Raw genomic sequence first — 21,834 nt, 5'->3', positions numbered from 1 at the left:
TAGCAAGACACAAACGGCCCAAGATTTGCATCAAGATTTCACCTGCACAGCTAGAAAGTACCAGATCTTCACAGAGTAACCAAGGAAGCTCAACCTGTGTTACCCATAATTTTATCAGTAAAACTGCTCATTGGGGATAATTGGTTTTGGATGATGGAAAAGATAAATGAAATGTCTGATCATCTGCCTGAAACAGGCCAGAGAATTTTAGGCAGTGCCTGCTGCGTTGACCTCAGCAGCTGTTGACTTCACAAGATGGCAGTCCTCATTTGAAAGTCAGGAACAATTCAAGGTTTGGGAAGCTGTTCCAATGTTCATTTTAGTCTCCCTATTTTCATTTGTAACTTATAGAGACGCATCTCTGTTCCTGAGTGTTTTACAGTCTGCTGTCGAAGATACTTTGTGTGGCACAGGGGCTTGCCAGCACAGGTGTAATTTGGGGCATGTAGAATCGCAAGCTGTGATGGCCAGGTACTGCCTTCCTAACTAACATTTAGTAGTTCTCTGGCTGGAACTCTGCAAGGTTCCCCCTTCAATTGTGCAATGGGATCTTTATCCTGGTGTCTGTCGTGTGGATATACTTTGATGCGATGTCTCAAAAGATTCCTCACCATTGAACTCCTCAAGCTGTATCCCAAACTGGGAATAGCAGTGGGAGAAGGAGACAGTTCCTTCCAGAAAGGAGTTTGCAACAGACAGTTGCCAGCCTGCCAGTGGGCAGTCTTGGTTCAGGAACTGTAAGATTGGGATTGTAGATGTTATTGTGACGTTATTGTGTATGTGCATGCAGGGGCAGGAACTATTGAAAATAACCTCATCTCCTTGTTGTGTTTGTAAAGCTTATAGCATGTTGTTGGAACTACATAAAGACATACTACTTAAAAAGAACTGCTGAAATTCCCCCTATAGACATACTGCTAAGGTTACCTTTTGGAAAGGGAAGGGGTTAAAAAACCAAGCAGATATGTTTTGGGTCAGGCTGCAAATGATGGCATCAAACTGCAGAGTGTTGCAGCATCAGGGAACTTGGAGTGCAAGGGAGGTGACACCGAGCACGCGGGTTACGATAACTGCAGGGAGGTGATGTGAATATTGAGGACAGAGGGAAAGTTAGACAGTTCCCACGGGGAGATGTGGTCAACCTTGGGGAGTTCTCACTCCCTGGGCATAAACAATAAGCTGGATTTTAAAATTGTATGAAGGACTAAAGTACCCAGATTTGTGGAGGAAGGACTGGCACTGAAAATGCTACCTCAGTCCACATTAGCATCTTCCTTGTTCAGTCATATGAAGACAGTAAGTTATGTGTTGGATTTTGTTAAAGGTGTTCTGGCTACTTGTATGAAAGTAGATGCACAGATGCTGTAATGTTACTCAGTGAGAGGACTGGAGAGAGACCACGTGTGACTGGTTAAAGGCTACTTTAGTTTATCACGTCTCCAATTTATTGCTACTTTCTGTGAGAACATGTACAAAGGAAGAAAACAACAAGCAAGCTGAGCTGGATTGACTACTAACTGCAGATTGATTGTGAAGTTTATTGGTTGTTTTCTCAATAGTGCCAAATCAGCACCTGATGTAGAAACAGTCAGCGGTTTGAAAAAAGTTCTAATTAAAACCAGGATAGAATTGAGCGTTTATAGGGGTTTAGTGCATAAGTAGTCTTTTTCCCCTTGGATAATGGCAGTACAAAGGAATGATCCTATTGCCAAGGCAACATTTGCTGAAATTGTAAAATATATTTTATAGTACATTCCCTCATGAGAAGGAATGAGGAGATGAAGCTGTTTCCAGCACCATAGCTTGCAAAACTAGAAATAAGGATTTGCTTATGCTGGGATTCCCAAACATTTTGTATCTTGAACCATTTTTTAAGATGGCTGTTGTCTTCCGGACACTTTGTTTCACACCACCAATTGCACCCCTGCCCTATGCTAGCCCTAGAAAGAAGAATGAGTTTAGAATAGATATCATGGAATGCACATGAAAAGTGAGAAATTTATTCAGAAAAAGCACATGCTTAGCTTAAATATATGGATAAAGTATATCATGGATATTGATAAACATGAATGTATGAAGAAAGCTAGATAATCCTTGCCTGTAAAAGGGTTCTTATTTCTCTTGATTCTGTATCAGTTATGTTTTGTCATTTCTGTCACACCTCTTGGTTTTAAACTGTAAACGTTTTTGGTCAGGAACCATAATTTTCATTCTACTGTTTAATTCAATACACATGCTGTATGAGATACTGAATAGAAACAACCTCTGGCTGGCAGAGTTTGCTTTCAGGAATATAAACTGAAGAAGAGAGGGCAGACTAGGAAACCAATGAGCAGGAAGCGGTTGAGCTGCTTGCAGGGCTAGTTTTCAGTTACTTTCAACTGAAGTCAAATTCTACTGTATCTAATGTATTTAGGATATTTCTCATACAGTACTTGTTAGCTTGTGAATGTCTGAACCATTATTACTAGTAGCTCCTCAAAGAAAAGTTTTCTCCTGGCTAGCTTCCTCGTACATCAATCTGTCTTAAATAAATCACCTGTTCTTTAATCTCAGATGCAGATGTTTCCCTGATAGTGCAGGGAGCTCTTCCCAGTTTTCCAAACATCTTGTACACCAAATGTTGAACTTAAAGCACAGGCTGGCTCTGAAAAGTGGCATTTTAAAACATCTCCTCTCATTCTGCTGATCTGCTTCTTCAGGTGGCCAGGGTTATGTCTGACTTCAGAGCTATAAATAAGCTTCTGCCTCCTGCTAGCCACATGGGTCTAATCGAAGAGCATGGAGATTTTTCACAAGCAACTGATTGCTGTTGGGTTTTGATGGGAATCTGGGTGTGAGTGTGTCTGGTGCTCTTGAAATTCTTCGCCAACCTGGGTATGGAAAAGGAAGAAATTATCACATTGTGGCAGAATCGTTCCTATAAGTTCTTAAGGGGACCGTTGGGTTGAACAAGTTCAGCTTGGCTCTAAGAAGCCAGGCTCAGTTTGTAAGGGTGACATTCAGAAAATCCTTTTCCTTGTCAACCTAGCCCATATGATACAGAAGTGGATTTAACCAATAATTGTCCTGTGGAAGGATACAGCTCTCAACCCGGAATCACCCTTGAAAGACCCAAGTGTCTTTCTACTGTGTGTGCCGGTTACCCCATTCAGTCTGACTCTGCCAGCTAGTGGGAAAGTAAAGTAAACCCAGAGATGGAAGTGAACATATAATTTTTCTGCTTTGTTACCTCCACATAGACATCAATAGCTTTTCCTGGGCATCAGCTCAGTGTCTGTAAAATCGTGCAGGACATGGCCCTCCCGCTCTGCAACAGAGAATCCAGAGGGAGGTCAGTTTCCCTGCGTGTGGCGTTTCCTGGTGTAAAAACTCTTTGCAGTGTACTTTCGCTGAAGTGTGCAAAACCAATTTGTTTGTTCCAAGATCAGCTGGATTTAACTGAAGTTTCAGAGGTGAGGCACAACCTTCCAGGCGACCTCCCCCAGCAGCCTAAGTTTCACTTAATAAAACATGTTAAGGTAGGTTTGAGGCAATCCTTTAAGGTCAGTTGAACTTTCACTGGAAAATACGAGTGCTGGCAAGTATATGCAATATGTAATGCAAAATGTTTTTAGGGTGTGGGGAAGAAGTGTAAAGGAGCCATACCATAGTGATGAGCTTGGCTAGAAAAGAGACATGAAACAAGTTACTTAGCGAAAACACCCTCAGAGACGGGTGAAGAATTTAGGGGGGTTGGTAGAATGATTTTGTTACCCCCAAGGGGAAGAACAGGAGATCAAAGCCCAAATTCACTTAAGAATGCTTGCTTTGAAATGCATCTATGAATTATAGCACGTACTGCTGGCATCTATTGTAGTCTTTGGTATTTACTTGAGTGTATAACGCAAGATTCACAGTGCCCTGAGTTCGCTTGTTAATGTGTAAAAGCATGTTGGTGTAAAAATGTGTTGGTGTGTAAAGCGTGTTGGTGAAGGCAACATTTCAGGTTCCCAAGTTTCCTAGTAGTGTTTTTGCCTCTTCCCTGTTTTCTCATGATCTTTGTGCCTCAGCCCTGTGATTATGCAGCCACCAACTCACTAGCTAACGGGGGATTCTTTGAGAGGTTGCTGGTAGGTTTTAGAGCTCTACCTGCCTCCTGGCCACCTCTCAGTGTTATTAAGGTGCCTATCGTGGCTGTTATCTTCTTGGTCAGGGCAGAATGGGATGTTGCTCGCTGGGGAATCCACAGCTGTTACCTCACAGTCAGCAAAGTAGCTGCCGAGGCATGTCACCCTTTGCTTTTAACTCCTGAATCAGTCTCTCCATTTCGTAGCTCATCTGGAGGAACAAGAGACCCGACTTCTTGGCATGGCAGAGCAGTACCAACAGGCTGTCCTAAGCTTTGTGCTTCAGGCTCTTTCTTCCTTGTGAGTGTATAGTTCTAAGCACTGTATTTTAGACACCTCATTTGCTTTGCTGCCCAACAAAGATTAATGTCAGGGGTTTGGCGCGATTGGATTAAACTAGCAGACCTGGATAACTTCCATTGGCATTTCAGGAGATTTGCTGTAAGGCAAACCTGTGACATTCATACCTTCCTAAGCTTGCACAACTAGGGCAAGAGCTGCAGTTGAGGTCTTGACCTCAGTTACTTAAGCCCCTTTCTCCCAGGAGCGTTCATCACTTTAATCACAGAGTCCTAAATAATCAGTGGGTAGCCTGTAATTAGGGGGTTGTGTCTTGGACTCCTGCAGCCTGCTCCCAGTGTGCTGAGCACTGTGTGTTTTGATTTCCCATTCCCCCAAAGGATGTTTGATCTCAAATTTACACTTTAGAAAATTAAGAAGGGTATGGCACCTCAGTCTCCTGGCAATCTTCCTGCTTTCAGTGGTAGGTGCCTTGCTTTTCCTATGTATTGCAGTGCTACAGCGATTGACACACTTGATTTAAGAGTTTGATTTATAGACTGATACTCAGTCTGAAAGTCAGCAGTTCCAGGGCTGCGTAAATCAGCCTGTCTCCGGGACTAATACTTCCTTATTTATAATTTTGACAGGAGATGGAATTCTTTCTCAATTCTTTACATTTCTTTCAGATGTAATCGACCACCCTGTCCTTTGGTTTAAAGCTATGTGACTTTGCCACAAATAGAGGGAGGGAAAATTAAGCCAAGTCCAGGAATTGCTGTGCTATAAAAGCTCCATATTGTATGCTCTTGGACTTTGCTTTCTCCCAGCTTCCTTCAAGCCCACACAAGAGATGGACTTGAGGTTTTTTGGCTTTCTTCCCCTCCCCCCTCCCTCCATACATACGCTGACCTTTTAGAAAAATAAATAAAAGATAAAGAAGGACCTGGAATGTTGCAGAATGTGTGTACATTTTGCTCTCTGTTGTTTTCTGCTGGGATTAGTTGTTTACAATGGGGGAGAGAGGGAGGGCAGAGGAAGGGAGGTCTGTGGCCTTAACTGAAATTAGTGGCATTTCAGAGTGATCTTGTTAGGTGGTCTGCAGTTTAAAGACCTAAATCCTTGTAATCCCCCCATGCCTCCTTGGCCATTACTCCTTTTGCTCTTGTTCTCTCACTTTCAAAAAAAAAAACCACCCCAAAGTCAGCCCCTCTGTCTCTCGGATACAGCCGCGTAACATACACCCATGCACGCATGCACAGACACAGAGTACATGCACACTCTCTCTCGTATGCTTCCATTTGCACGTTGTACCTGTATAACAAATTAATGTCTTAGCTACATCTGTTCCCACTACAGGACTGGGCTTGTAAAATGCTCTCTCTAGAATGCAGATGCACACTGAATATTTTTATTTATTTTCTGAAAAACACCCAGCTGCCAGACTTTCAGTTTGTGATTACACTTAAAACAAATTCAAATTGAAATTTCAGCCATAAATCAGATGCCCCAAATTAGTTCCTCTTATGGGTTTGAACATGCTCTTTGGATTTTAAGGTCAGAAGGTATCAGTTTTCACCGTGCTGAAAAGTTTAAAAATATACTACATTTTTTGGGAAAAAAATAAATATGGTTTGCATTATGAAGCAGTTCATCAAATGTGCGTGTGTGCACACACAACAGTGTCCATGAATCTGGATGCTGTCAGAACAACTTTGAGGACTAATAGCACCTAATTGTTAATCAAGGCAGGAACCGCGGTGGCTGTTTAGCCAAGGAGAATATAGCAGAGTGCCTCGAGATGTGATATTTACCCTGTAAGAGTATAAAAGTTTATTCCTTACTCTTCAACTTAAAAAAATAGTAAAAATTAAATAAACACACAAAATACTTCTCTTGGCAGGCTTTATAACATACTTTTTTTAGGAAAAAAAAAAAAAAAAAGGCATTTACAAGTGGTTTCAAATAGCTGTGTTACATCTGTCAGCGGGTGAAGAGAACACCCACAAATTGTGTTTTTATCTCTTGAAGTTTTGTTCCACTTGAGCAATAAAAGCCGGATTCACTTCTGGTTTGTGTGATTGGGGTAATCTGAGCATTGAGTATGGTTTTAAAACTTCTGCAGTTGGTTGGGTTTGTAAGTTTTAAGAAACTCCTGGAGTGGTGTTCTTGGGGTTTTTTTTACACTGGCACTAGAGAAAGGTTGGTTTGCAAGCACCTGGCACAGACAAGTTCATCTTGGTTCCCTGGCCTGTCCCTCCCAACAAATGGTTTGGCAGGAACCCCCCTTATCATTGATGTTAATGTCATCAGCAGTTTCTTGGTTACAATGCTATTCTTTCTCCAGGAGTTGAAAAACTATCTCCAAGTAAGCTCTGAATACACATCCAGTATTCTCCAGCCTGAACTCCAGACCAACAGCTTAAATCCTCTCTCTGCTGGGGAATATCCTTCTGCGTGAGGATAATGCCAGGAGGTGTAGCATACTCAGGCTACTCTCATGCTCAGAAGTGATAGATGGTGGGAACTTAAAAGTTTGCAAGGGAAAGCTCTAATCTGACTGGCTCGAAGTGATGGAGGAGGAGGTATTTTGGAGTGTGCATTTTGGATGGAAGCCATTTCAGTGGGAAATGAGCAACCTCTCCCATTGCTTTTGCTAGTCCTGTTGAAAGCCAAGTCAGGATGGCAGTGGTGAGCAGTCCTCCCTCCACCAATTCATTCCCTAGCCTGGCTGCAAATCCAGAGTTGCTTTTGCTCTCAGTGACTGCTGTTGCACAAGCTGATGGCCTGAGCCACTGCATAGGCACACAAAGCTATTGGAAAGGAAGCAGATCATGACAGTATGAGAAGAAAGGCAGGCAGGGGTCTGCTGTGTATCTTTGCTGCTTTTTATCTTATTAACATGTTAGTAAAAACCTTGCCAAGGTAACCTAAGCTGGTTACTTGTAGCATAATTGCTCGTATTGCCTCCTTACAGGTCAAAGGAGGGGGATTTTAAGCAAGTTAAAAGAATAATTGTTCAGAAGGGACAGTCTGTTCAAGGGGGGTCATAACTGCTAACCACTGTGGCTGAGGTCCGGTTTTATTGCTTTTACTCCTGCAGAATTAATGCCAGGTTGGGGGGCAGATGGTTTCTACTCTGACTCACACTAGCAACAGAATTGTAATATGTTTAATGGCAGTCTGCATACTAGATAATAGTGATGTGTGAGCAGGAATATACTAGGAATTAATTTTAGAATCAGCAATCTGGAGAGAGGATTGATGTTTCTCTCTTCTCCTGAGGACCAAAGCCAGCTAGCTCTCCCTTCAATATAGACTTGAGGCTCAGGGCTTTGATCTGATACCAAAACCCCTCTATCCTCTTAGTTTAGACTCCAGGGTAATAATTCTGTCCATGAGCCAGTCTGATGGTGCAGTGCAGCTGTATTGCACCAGTGCAATGAGTAGTGGTGATGCCTGTGACAGTAGTGGGGAATGGCTGCAGGTTATTAAACTGTGGAATTCACCATGCACAAAGTTACTGAAGCCAAAAACTTCAGGCAAAGATCAGCTGTTTGACTGAGGATAGCAAGAATATCCACAATTGTTGTAATTAATATTAGCAGAAATATTGAGGAGAAGATATGAAATGCCATGGTTCACAGTAGGATTAATATGGAGCAGATTACTTGCATCTCTCTGGCGTTATATATCTCACTCAAACCTTCCTCTCAATCAACTGGTTTTGGTGTGTGTTAGACTCTGTATTTTTAGACACTTCTTAGCTGTGTGCCTTCAAATTTTTTGTGCTTCAATGACTTCTGCCTATCTTTGCACATGTGAAAATAAGGAAACAAATCATTTGCATCAGAGCTATTTTTTTCTCTGTAGCTTTGAAAGAAATTACATTTAATACTATTTAACACTACTTATGATGCTGAGTGAACAGCATTTCAGGACACATCATGTATACTAGTAAAGATTCACAGCTTCCGTTTTACTGCACAGAGGGGCTTAGACCAATGCAGTAACTCACTCAGCATCTCTCAGCAGAGGTGTTACAAAGCAAACACTTGGACCCTGAACTTTTTTCCTATCTGGACAATCAGATCAGCAGATTTAAAAGCTGGATATCACAGACTCAAATACGTTTTGGAGGAAGGTCACTTTTGCTAAAGTTCCATCCCATTTAAGACTTTGTGGTGTCAAAGGCTATGGGAGTCTGAAGATATCCAAGGCAGGTAAAGCAGGTCCAGTGTGGGTTTCATTGGTTTAGTACCACATAGTAATCATGTTGGGTGCTTGAATGTAACATGAACAAAGCCAACTAGCTGAGGTATTTATCTTCCCCTTCCTGCCACCCTTTCTTAGTGCCTGGTAAGCTGGAACGTATGAAACTTCTCAGCAAAATTCGCAGGGAAGGACTGGGCTGCTGCTCCTCTTTTTAACTAGGGAGCTGAGCAGAGAAGCCACCCCTGCAGTTATCCAGCCTGTCTATGGAAAATACAAGACTTGACCCAGGTCCCAAGTCCCAGGCCAGTGTCCTGTCTATGAAATCCTCTGGCAGTATTTATTCTATTAAGAAAATACAGAGGAAAGCTGTTCTAACAGGAGGTAAAGCTGGAAAGCCCTCTTTTTTTGCAAGTCCATTCTGACCGCTGGCATTTCAGTTTTTCCAGCAATGGGGTGTGAGGATCAGGAGAAGAATAGTGGAGGTTTTGAGAGAGCAGAACTGAATCTGCTTAAAGGATCATGTCAGAGGCTTTTATTAGATAGTCCAGTGGATACCTTTGTTTCGTACCTGTAATTTTAAATTATCTTCTTGCTTTACTTTGTGTTTATGTTGTAGGTGCTGTCTTCAGGGCAGTGTTATTTGTCATAATGCTGTGATAGAGAAGGGTGCAGACATCAAAGACTGTTTGATTGGAAGCGACCAGAGGCTGGAAACCAAAGGTAAGTAGAGGACCTGTATTTACAGTGCATCTGTAATAATTTTCAGAATTTCATCCTCAAGATTTTACTCCTGCTTCTTCATGAAGGGCCAGTGAACAGTAGCAGTTCTACAGCATGGTGTCCTATAATATTAGGATTTGTTTTTCATGGAAAGTGCAGCTTCTTGGCATAAGAGTAATTCAGGGACTTGCTCCTCTGAAGTTGGCAGAAAAACTCTGTTGTTGTTGTTACAAAGAACAAGATTGGGTGCTGAGACAGCCTTTTCCCAGAGACCACAATTAGATCAGCCTGAAGTTGTCCTTAGTAGAAGGAGACGTTATTTTGACTAGTAATCATTGTCAGTGTCAGGGGTGATGGAGTCAAATTATTGATCACAAAGACATCCTTCTCTTTGTAGATGGTACCAACCCACAGTGCCAGTGTGCTCCCATTCACCTTGCTGCAACCAAAAGCTCAAGGTGGAATATTGTGCTAGGAGCTGCTGTGCTCAGTACTAAATACAAGGGCAGCTACGTTCAGATCTGCTTTACTGCTATGAAATGCTATTTTGGGGCTTCAGAGAGGTTACTGGCCCTCATTTGGGCAAAGTTAAGCCATCCAGTGGAAGTGTGCATGGTGAGGGCTCGGTGGTGACTGCCTGAGTGGAACTGTTGGTTTCCTGCCCTCAGAGATAATGGGCAGGAAATGGCTGTCTCAGTGACTGCATCCTAAGCAGAGGGCTTTTTAATGAATATTTATAGTTCGGGTTTGGCAGATCCCTGCTCTAGGGTGTGGACTGAGGACAAAAGTGAGTTCCTTTGCAGGCTCCATGTGAAGTTACTTAGTCAGATCAGGATTTATTTGCTCGCTTTGTCTTTATGGGTGGATTACCAATTTTAAATGTCCTGATACACAGCAGGGTTTGTACTTAATGTAGTATAGTGTAACCTATTGTCAGCAACACATATGATACATTTTTCTTTAAATTGAAACTAAAGATAAAAAGGACTCATGAAAACAAAATCTTGATCTTGCAGTTGCAGGTCTTGGATACCGTAGGAAAGACGCAGTGAGTGTTCGGTGCACTGTGGTCTTGGTCCCTGTATACTAGAGTGTGTGCCTACTCACGGCTTTGCCTATCACATCAGTGTGAATCGGTGGCCCTTGCAGGGTTCATTGCAACCCTGTCACTGAAGATTTGTACTATTCATGATGCTTCATCTGTGTCCTCCCCTTAGCATAGAATTGTAGAATCATAGAATCATTTAGGTTGGAAAAGACCTCTGAGATCATTGAGCCCAACCGTAAACCTGGCAAGGTCCACCACTAAACCATGTTCCTAAGTGCCACATCTACAATCTGCATGAATCACTATGAGAGCTGAATCAGGTGTTGTTAACCTGCAGTGTGAACTACGAGGAGACGGGGTGTAGATTTGGGTAGTATTTCAGGAAATAGGAATATGCTTGATTTCCGTAGTAGATTATATCAAACAGAAATATCACCCTTTGACCTTGCTCAAATCTGCTTCAGCAGTCTCTTCTAGGGTGCAGATCGTAGTCTGGTTGATTTTAGTATGGAAACTGTTCTTTCTTCTTGATTGTCCTTGTCATTCTTGTCTGAATAATTTTCAGCGTCTGCGTAGTTGTATTTGCAGGGAGAGTAACAGAGCTGAAACGCATGGTTCATTTGCCTATTCTCGTAGAGTCTACTGCTCACCTCTACAAAGCTTAAACCCACTTCTTAATGAGTCTGTGGGCCCTCTACTTAAACTGTTCAGAAACATATGACTGACGTTAGCAAAGACACATTCAGGTAGATTATGAATACACCATTATGCTGAGCAAGAAAAAATTATAAAGCCTCAGTTCATTTCCCTGCCTCAGTTTCCTAACCATTCTGGAATTTCTTTGGGTTGGGGGTGAGGTTCTCCTCGGTGGTCTGGGATCTGTCTGCGAAGTTCATGACTTATTTCCTGAACTGTGGAGTCTTTCCAGCCCAGCATGGCTCTTCTGACCTTGGCTGGTCCTGTAGTAAACTAGGCCCTCTCTTTTTCACTGTGAAAGCATGCTATGACTTCCTTTCCCCTGCCCAAGACTTCCCGTATCTTGTGCCAAGCTTTTGGTGTGGCCTTGTAAGTCTGATTCCATATTCCCCCTTTCATCAAAACTTTGGCTGTGTTGTTCTGTTTGGTAACTTTTCCTTCTTCAAACTTCAGCCTCCATGGCCAGGTTAGAAAAAAAACCTAAATCTCTTGGGTTGGAGCCACCTTTTATTGCAAGCTGATCACACTTCAGTAGACGTAAGCGGTAGCAGCTGGCTGTTGACCGTAGTCTAGGAGTTACATGCTAGAAACCTCCTCAGCAAAGCTGTATACACCTTCCCAGAAACAAAAATATAGCAGTCCCTTATTCCAAAGCATCAGCCAGGATTCATCAAAGGTAGAAATATCCTTGAATACACAGCCCCAAGAAAATCCCACAGTTGACTTTGCTGCAGAACTGGCTGTGTGCTCCCTGCTCTGCCATATGAGTCCTGGCCACACTGCCCAGGCAGCTCAGGGTACAAGAGCTCTTTGAGCCAGTGGTGCACTGACCTCCTTTCATAAAATGAACTCCAGTTCCATGCAAGGAGGATGGCAGGAGAACAGCTACCTCAAATGATAGGCAAATGTAACTCAAACAAGCTCTGATCCTTTTGCTTCTGCAGAAGAATATGGGCATATTTAGGGTGGTCCAAATGGTACAGCTGGGAGTAATGGGATTGAATTAAACGCAATTTAGGTTGGCTATCTGGAACGTTTTCCTAACGATGTGGTCTGGTAGGCTGTGGGATAATGTCCCTGGGGACATGGTGGGAGACCTCATCACTTAATAATGGGCTTGGCAAAGCTCTGGACACCTAAATAGAGGGAACGCTCCAACATGGGTTACTGGGGCAGATCAGATGCAGCCTATTACTTTCAACCTGAAAAGAAAGTTAGAGACACGGGGGGGCCGTGTAACTCTCAGCAGTGACGTCCCAGCCCTGCGTTGACTTCAGCCCTATCAGCACTGGCCAGAGATGGTACTTTTAAGTCAGGGTATGGAGTTTTCTTAAACTTATGGATTTGCAAGCCATGCCTCCTGAGAACCATACCGTTCTCTTCCTACTGCTTTTATTACCATGCTTAGAAAACATCCACTTTCCTTCCTCTTTGATACTTTAATTTAAGGAATTTGCTAGCAGAGAATTAACAGATGGACTTTGTGAAAGCTACCTCACGCAGGTAGCGGTTTGAAAAACATGTTGGTACCTAAGAAAAAGGAGGCAATTATTAAAGGGGTAGGAAATGGCAGGCAGCAGTTCTGAAAGAAGTTAATTGCACAGAGCATTCAGTCACTGTTTCGAAGACAGTTACTAGGATCATGCTCCAGCCTTTTTGACGAACCTGTTTTTAAAGAGCAGCTCAAAAGCAGCATGCACTCATTGAAGTAGGACTAGAGAGAGGGAGTGCTGATGATGGGCCAGTCAAGGAGTCAGATGAGCCCTACAATCAGTTAGTTCAGTTCCCAAAGGAGACTCTAGGCCAGATTCAGCAGGAAGTACATTATGCATCTGGTATAGGTTAGCTGGGAAGAGGCATATACCATAAAGTGGCCTAACCTTTCTTCAAAGCAACACCAAGAACAGACATGGTAAAGACACACATATAAGACAGAAGTAGCAAAATTGACACAAAACTCACTACCATAACCCTTGCCTTCATCTCTGTTGTTGTTGAGGCAGGAATGTTTTATGTGCGTTGGATATTAAGGAGCCAATATCGTTTGAGGACAGCTTGAGTCATTGCACACCCAAAAAGTGCATTACAGCAGTGTCGTTGCCGCACAGCATATGTTCAGAAAGGGACAAAATACCGGCAGCCAGGATGCTGATGTAATCTTAGCTTGGTATCCTGGTACGTACTTAGTAGTAGCATTATCTCCATGACCAGGCTGTAGACTAAAACTTCACTCTGCTTGTTCCTGTGCAGTTTTTATGCCACCATATATTTTTGTTTTCCTTGGTGTGCTCCTGACATAGTCAGCACCCAGAATGTGTAGTGCTTGCTGAATTCAGGGGTTTTCCGTATTCCTCGTTTTCCTGTCTTTTTTCAGTTTGTGTCTGAAACCTTAATTACTGTACATTATGCAAGAGACAAGTTCCTTCCTTTCTGTGGCCTTCCTGCAACATTTGTCATCGTAATACTTCACAGCTCTTAACAACCTCATTTGCACTTCCTCAGTATGAAGGTGGTTGGGTTTTTCTCCTATTTTAGAGAGACCTGAGAGACAGGGAGATTCTGATCATCTGCCCATTCATTTGGACTGGCCAGCTTAAGTGCTGAAGTTGCATGTTGTATGTGGCATTTCCTAGCTATTAGACTTGACTGGTTTAGCCTTAGCATTTTCTTTGTAAATGTTGGGAGGGAGATCTCAGTCCATTGAAAAAAAAAAAAAAAAAGGGTTTTACTATACAGGATGATGTTGGCCCTTGTTGGCCCTTGCATGGATCATTAGCAGTGTTAGAAACTTGAACCCTATTGTACAGCCTTCTGCTGCTTCAGCTGATGGGAACTGATAGTAGTGGGTCATCTTCCTTAAGGGGAGCTGGATCTGCAATGGGACAAGAGAAGCTCTTTGCCAGGAGGTTTCATGGATGCCCGTGGCATCAGCAGCCCTGAGATCCACTCCTGGTGTTGGGAGGAGAAGGCTGTAGTTACTCTAGGCTTTATTGATCCTGACCCCTGCTTCACAGCTGCCTGCTATGGCTTTGCCCCAGGACCAGTCTCATCCCTTTCCCAGCTTTCTCTTTGTTTTTTCCTCTAGTCTTTGTCCCATGGACATTCTTGGTTTTCTGTCTTTCTTGGTTATTCCCAGACACCCCCCTGCCTTCTCCTCTGGTCTGACCGTAGCTGTTATTTCCAGTCCCCTTGCCTAACAGTCCCATGCTCCATTTCCCACCTGGCACTCACCCCCCAACTGCTTCAAGTCAGACTGCATCTCTTTCCATACTGCTGTCGTGCCTGGGCAGGATCATTCTGGGCATAGGAAGGAAGCATTTCTATGCGGAGTGCTGCACTGGTCCGTAGAGCAGGGATACGATACTGCCTTCCTCCTGCACTTCCATGGTTGAGAGTGCTCACTGCAGATAGAGTCTCTGGAGCTTTAAGCTGCCCTCCTGAGAACATGTGCAAAGTGAGATTTTTTTCCAGAGGCTTATCACATAGCCAAAACTGTGTGGTTTCTCACGAAAACAGAAAAAGGCACATATCCAGTAAGGACTGGCTCCTGTTTCCAATCATTTTCCAAGTCCTCTTCCAAGCTTGGAGTCCTAGGATTTCTCAATGAAACAGATTAAGATTGTTTTATTTTAATGGGGACCAAAAAGTGCATTTTTCTCTAATGTCATCCTCTGAAGGCAGGTAGTTTATGAAACCTCCACATATGAATGGGTGACTGCTTGTGAGGATGCTTCGCCCCAGCCAAGATTTAGCAGGATAGGAACAGGAAGGAACTGAGGGACTTTCTGATGCTTTCACTGCATTCAAGTAGGGGTGAGCATCTGCTCTTGCAAGATGCTCAGTACCTCCTGGTGAAGTCTTCAGGAACTGAAAACACTTAGCATGACATAAGGTCGGGATCAGAAAGCATGCTGCAGTGCAGATGGGAGTTATGAAAGATCACGAATAACAGACACAGACTAAACAGTGCACACATGTATATTGTGCACTGGGGTGCAAGATGAGCTGGAGATGATGTAGGAATGGTGTAAATTCATAGCAAAACTGAGAGGTCCATATGATTTGTTCCCTGAAGTAGTTTAACTGCTGAGTGTCCCTGACAAAGATATTAGTTGGCAGTTAAAACAGCCATCTCTTAAATAGTTGTCATTTCTGTTTCAGTGACTGTGCAGTGAGTACATTTCCAACTGATCTTAACAAGCCTCTTTTCCAAGTTGTATAAAAATGGTTTATGAGTTCTGGCTTTAGCAGTGGCATAAAACTTCCCTAGAATATCCATCCAGTGACGCTTTGTCCTCCCCTCTGCCACTGGGGACTGTCACACTTGTGCATACTATCATTCCTGGCCAGGGAAGTTCAGGCTTCCTCAGTGAGTGGTTTAAACGAGCAGCCACATTCGCAGCATGTTGATTGTGAAGTCTACCCATAAGGCAGCAGTTCATAACCTTGTGGAAATATTTTTACATGCTCCACACAGAGAAAATAACCACTTGTGCTCTGCTAGAGCTCAGCCACATGAAAGAGCCAGGAAGAACACCCCAATGGATGCTGAGAAAGGAAAGGGACCTCTACTTGCATCCAGCTCAGTGGGCAGCAGTGTGCAAGCAAATATGGCATCTCTGCCATCTTAGCAGGAAGCACGGACAGGGTCTTTCAGGCTGACGTTTCTGAGATGCCTGCTTGCATTTGCTGTGAGGTGGTGATACCCCGTGGGAGCACATCAGTCGGTACAATCCACTTTTAAACGCTTTGCTAGGAGTCTGCCCCAATACTAGGACTCCTCCCTAAGGATCTTGCTATCTTAGGCACATCCCCAGCTCTTGCTCTCCTTTTCCGTTGATGAACCTTTCTCCTAAGACCCTGACTGATCACTTTCCCATACACCTCTCTTTCCCATTTCTTCACTCTCCCCATCCATCTGCTCTAAGCCACAGTAAATTCCTCACTCTTTGGGCACTGAATTCAGTGTTGCCTTTACCTGTACACTCCCAAGCCACATCTATTCCCCAGATGGGTTTGAGGGCGAAGAGGTTAATACAGGTTGAACTATGAGAAGAGCCTCAGCTGAACCAGGTGAGCACTGTCACTGTGCACTGCACTGGTGGTTGCTGGGGATGAGTGTAAGGCAGGAGTGAGATCTCTACTGCCTGCCTGTTACAGGACAGAGCTCATCTGCCTGAAGCTACTGCCAGCCCCAGTCCCAATGCCCCTGGGGCGAGTCGCACATCCCACCCCTGGGAGCAGCTGGGGCACCCGGCTCACAGGGACCATTGCTCCTGGAGACCCGCAGGCTCGGCTGACATGTGGTGCTTGGGAGAAATCTGTGAGACACTCCTGGCCTTTGGGGCCACAGCGTGGTCACCCCTGATCTCCAGTGAGTGCTTAAGTAAAGTGTGGCTGGGGAGAGAGCAGTCCTTCATTGGAAAGCCCCGCTGCTCTGTAAACACAAACAAATCAGCCCCTATCACCTGCTTCCCTTCTTTATCTCTACATGTAATTTAAAACACGCTCCAGCCTCCCAAAGTCAAGCTTCAGCTGCTTCCCAACCCCTTAAGTCCCTTTAGTTCCTCTCTCCACCCCACCCCCCCAACCTGGCTGCTTTTTCAGGGCCAGCCATCACTGCAGACACAAGTTGCTCTTCTCTCCCACTCTCTGATCCTTTCTGTCCTGGGTGAATGTGGTAGGAACCACCCACAGCGTATTTTCGTGTGTGCGTTTCTGCAGCCACCCCTCCCCCCGCGCCTAGTTTTTTAAGTTAAACTATCTCTTGCTTTAAAGAGAGCAAATACACAGCAGTGGCTTTCATCACTGGTGTATAATAGAGCAGTAATTCTGTGCCAGGGACTGTTTTCTATTTTATTTTAAAGGGTTTATAAAACAGTGTATGTAATTGAGTGAGTAAACTGAACGTTTTCTGGAGCCCCTGAGGGCTGGAACTTCGTGGTGGTCCTGGGCCTAGGCCCTAACCCTTTTTTTTCCTCTCTCTCTCTTTTTTTTTTTCCCCTCCCTTTCCCCTCCTTCCCCTCCTCCTTTACAACCCAGCGTTGCCACCAGCGGCAGCAACAGCAATCTGTCTGGGGCTAATTGAGCAAACAACAAGGAGATGCTTTCACATGGCTTTTAAAGGAATGCTCCGGCATCCCCTTTCTGTGAGCAGCTTGGCAGGAACCTGCCAGGAAGGCTGGGGAGCGCTGGGTCCCCGGCCTGCTGGTGGGTTTGTGCTGGGCTGCGCAGTCATTTCCGCCCCTCTGTTTATTTGCATTACAATTTGTTTTTAGCCAAGCACCGAAAGCTGCTCCCCAGCTCTCTAGCTCTCCTTGCCTTGTGCGTAAGTTTTTAAGGGGCTAGTGTACAGTATGTGTAAACAAATGTCTTCCAAAGCAGGAACACATATATAACGAGTGACAGGTTTTTGATTTACGCTCAGTAAAATCTCCGTGGACACTCGGTTCAAGCACCCAGGCTGACTTCAGGCTGGGCTGCGTCAGCAAGTTGAAGCAAAGTGCTAATCAGGAGGTTGAATGTGTTGATCAGCTCTGGATTTGCTTAGGACCAGATGCTCCCAATCTGAGAAGATCTAGTTGAACATGATTTAAGGTTGCAGAGTCCAACTCTTAAGGCTTTCTGAAAGTCCTGTCTCTAATCCCTCTTCTTTCTCTCTGGGATGAATGCATCTGTAACCCTGCCAGTGTCAGATAAAAGGCAGCCTGGTAAGAAATCCCTAATGGGGAGCTGGGGAAGGAGAAGGGAGCTGAACAGCTAAGCATGTGAGGTACTTCTCCCTCCTCCCCCAGAGTTTCAGGCAGAGTTTCAGCATGAACTGAGCTTGCTGGTACCAGCCAGAGCCACTGGCAGCTGGCAGCCAGGGCTGATAATGAAACGCTATCCGCAGCTCGGCTCTCTGGCACAGACAGCAGAGTCTGAATTCCCTTCCCTCGGCAAGGAGGGCTTTGGGAAGGGAAGAGGGAAGAAGGGTGAATCCTTATCTGCCTATCGCATCCCCTCGGGGTGCGGAATCAGGCTTTGTTTCTAGCAAAACCATTCCCTTTATAGCTTAAAAACTTTCTCGTGGATTTGAGGCAGGCACATTCATGTGTTTTCTTTTAGCCTGTACAAGGAGAAATTAGTTTGGTGATTTCATGCAAGTCTCCGAGGCAGCAGTGACATACCACGCAGTCTGTGTGTGCCCACTTCAGGGAATCTGGGCCACATGGATCAGGGAGGAGACTAAACAGGTAAAGGAATGGAAGATGAGTGAATTCATGCTCTGATTTCCCACGTGGCTCTCCCTAAACTCACCGCTGCCTCAGTTTCCCCATCTGTAAAATGGGAATGCTCTTATTCGCCCACTCTCGAAAAGCATTTTCAACTCAGGTGTAAAATGCAAGATATCGTAAGGCAGCTACAAGCATGTCAGTGCAAAATACAAATAGTTGGTAACCACCTCTGCAACAAAGAATGTGACAGGACCCATCCCAGCTCTGCGCATTTAGGACAGTGCAGGATGATATCTGAAATGAAGCAAGAAGTTCCTTATTAAAAAGTATTGCTACAGATAACCTATATATAGAACCATAAATTGACATGGCCCTTTATAAGCCTAGGTGAAGGCATGTTTTATCTGCAGAGGCATAACGTAATTACTCTCACTGGATGGTAGCCAGGGTCTTATTCACATCATAGAAATCAACATGATAGGTAGTCTGCTTGGAGGAGGTTCAGGAATGGAGTCACAGGAGTTGCTACAGGGCCTGTTTGAGATATATTGGGAAAGTTGTTGGGGGTGAGGAATGTTATAGCAAGGAGTGCTGCAGGTTGGATTTGAGGTACCTTGGCAAAGCTGTGTGGGGTCCACGACGGGAGGAAAGAGGTGCTGAAGGCTGGACTTGGGGCTATTGGCAGAGTTGTGCTGGAGAGGTTGTGTGGTGCTACCTACATCACACTTGCACCTGGCACTTGTACAGTCAGTCCCTCATTTTCCTGAGCACTGCATCCACTTCTGCTCATCCTGCCCAAAGTGCTGGAGATTGGGCTCCACGTTCCAGCTTCAAGCTCCAAGATGTTAGCATGAGGCTCCGGGATTAATTATCAGTTGTCGCTAAATACGCAGAGCAAAGAACTAAATCTGGTGCTGAAGAAGCAGCTTCTTGATCTCCTTTTTTTTGCCTTCCCAAAGGGTCTCTGAAAGGCAGTCATGTGGCTAACCCAACTCTGTCCCTCAGGCTGAGGAGACAGCAGGATCCATATGATTGTAGGGTCGCGGTTGTAGTGGGAGATTATCTTGCCACAGTCAAAAGTCCCTTGAAGTTTATAGAGCAGGTTTTGATCAAACCTTTTCTGGACTAATGGTTTGTATGGCTCAAAGGTAATGTCTTGAATTCTAAACCAAGAGAAGCATCATGTTGGCCCACACAGTTTGAGGATTGCCAGGAATGTCTTCATTTAGCCAAAGGTGGCATGTTTGTTGTTTTGCAGCAGTCTTGCAAACTCCACTCCCCTGAGGGGAGGAGTTTTAGGTGGGTAAATATAACACAACTCATTTCCATCATCCTTGGCTATCCACCCCCGCTGCTGTGTAAGACATGGGAGACAACACAGCTTCCATCCGTGTATCCCATCACCTCACATGCCTTGATGCTTTATCCCAGGCTCCAGAGCCGATTGTTATTCCTGATGTGCAGAAAGGGAGATGGAGAGCCTAGGGGCATGGGTCAAACCACCTGACTTCCACCTGAATAGGTGTCCAGCTCTCAGAGAGTGACTTAGATGCAGCGCCTCCCCCCATGGTACCCTGAGGACACCCACTTTGAGCACACCAGCTTTGAGTCACGCTCTGAGGACACATGCACTGGGCTTTCAGTTGCGTGTTTTTATTATTTTGGCTTGAGTTCCCTTATTTGCTGTCCTTCCCTGACAAGCTGCTTTTGCATGTTAAAGGGAAGACTCTTTCAGTACAGTGCATTAACAGTGCTGGGGCAGGGACTGGCACATTAATGTGTCCACGGGGGCAGTGCAGAGCTCCTGGGAGCAGGCAAAGGAGTGACCTTATAGAAATTGCCCCTCCAACAAATTTGCAACACAGGAGTCTGAGGAGGGCTGTCCACCATTAGCCTCAGAGATGATGACTGTGCTCAGACACCTTGCTTCATGCTGATACTTTTGGAGAGGCTCCATCCAGAGCTCAATCCAGGAGGGAGAAGTCAAGTTTAAATTTAAAAAAAAAAAAAAAAAAAAAAAAAAGAGCCCTTTTTTTTTTTTTGAGCTACCAGGGTTGAGTTGGGATTGCTGAGAGGATCTCATGCTGCCTCAGTGATAGCCCCCTGATACTGAGCAGGCCCTCACCTCCACAACCTCTGTGCAGTTTGAGGGCACGCAGCACTCTTGAGGGCTGGGGTGGATTACTGATGTTCAGTTTTATGTCAGATCTCCATGATGGATGTCGATGATTCTTAGCCTCAACCTAGGTGTACACCTGTCAGCAGCAGCTGTGACTTCTGTCGGGCCTCTCTTGTTTAGTAGTGACACATACGTGTGAAAACTCTCATTAGAGAAATGTCCTGATGTTTAGTCAGTTGTTTGGGCTTTTGCCATGTGTGTGGGATACTGTCGCAGAGACACTGGAGTCCAAAGAAAGGCAGCGAATCCGTGTTCAAGTTCCCCAGAATCTGCTTTTCTCATTTGTTTTAAAGTTACAGATTTGAAAAATGCAAGGCCTGAAGCACTGCTGCAAAACTCAATTCCTCTTCTTTTCCTCCCTCTCTCTTTTCAGCCAAACATGTTAATGAAGTCATTGTGGGCACCGAACAGCTGATGGAGATATAACCCGAGTAAGTTTTAAAGATGATTTTATGAAAGCCAGCAGCAGAACCAGATGTTCAAGCGTCGTAAGATCATCTGTACAGATCAGCACTGGCACGGTTTACCCTGTCATTGCTCCTTTCCTGTTCAGCTTTATATTTATGTCTCAATAAAGAAGTATTTACAGAGCAGTGTGTCCGTCAGCCCCTCCCCCCTCATTGGGATGCACGTGGGTTTGTGCCGGGTAATATCGGTTCCTGCACTCCTGGCGAACGCACTGTACTTTTCCAGCAGGAGGGAGAGCGGGGACCACACAGACTGTGCCCACTCCAAAGAATGACTTAGCCACCCTCCCTGCGATGTAAACCACGTCCCTGCAGTCCTGCACTGCTGTCCCCAAGCCTGGGAGAGACCGTTCGGGATGCTGCTTGTGCATCTCATCAACACAGCAGGCGGGCAGCAAGACACAGCCGTAATGCCGACTGCTCTTGGCAGCCCCGCGGCTTTGCCAGCCTCCTGCTCCTCCTCCTCCTCCTCTCTCTCTCCCTCTCTCTCTCATGATGCTGCCCCATAGCGCAGAAGTGTTTAAGATGCACCTCTTCTCTTCTGTAATGCAGTTGAGCAGTTTGGCACCAATTTCCATCAAGGCTGAGTTTGGCCCGTTACTTTGAAATCCTGCCCAAGGGCAAGTATGTGAGAGGGCTGAAGGGATGGGGAAGCGTGGAGGGGAAGTGGGGTGTAAGCAATGGGTACCCTCTGCCTTATGTTGATGGTTCTTTTGCTTGTTGGTCCGCTGTTCCTAATCCCAGACAAGAGGTCTCTCCCCACATCTAGATGATCTGTGGATGACTGTACCTACGTCTGTGAGATGAGTCGAGCATGCTAATGTGAAACACACAGCCTTGTGGTCAGGGGCTGTGCCAGGGTTGTAAAGCACCTGGATGGGATTGAAACACAAGCTGTTATTTA

At 44.9% G+C, this 21,834-nt stretch overlaps 1 protein-coding gene across 2 annotated transcripts in view; it reads left to right on the top strand.

The window, feature by feature from the left end:
- The window catches only part of EIF2B3 (eukaryotic translation initiation factor 2B subunit gamma), a 102,778-nt gene extending 81,772 nt beyond the window's left edge, over positions 1–21,006 (top strand). The window contains exons 11-12 of one of the 2 annotated variants that reach the window (XM_086462794.1): positions 9,220–9,323; positions 20,837–21,006. In XM_086462794.1, coding sequence (XP_086318920.1) covers positions 9,220–9,323; positions 20,837–20,889 — 157 coding nt within the window. In that variant the 3' untranslated portion in view covers positions 20,890–21,006. Of the gene's footprint in view, positions 1–9,219; positions 9,332–20,836 lie in introns of those variants that run through there. The other variant, XM_086462795.1, reaches the window with a different exon arrangement.
- Positions 21,007–21,834: the final 828 nt, after the last annotated feature.

The sequence above is a fragment of the Leptosomus discolor genome, chromosome 3 (assembly GCF_034619465.1).
Source record: "Leptosomus discolor isolate bLepDis1 chromosome 3, bLepDis1.hap2, whole genome shotgun sequence".
Classification (NCBI taxonomy): Eukaryota; Metazoa; Chordata; class Aves; order Leptosomiformes; family Leptosomidae; genus Leptosomus; species Leptosomus discolor.
Note: the sequence above shows the minus strand (reverse complement) of the source record. Positions and strands in the feature narration are given on the sequence as shown.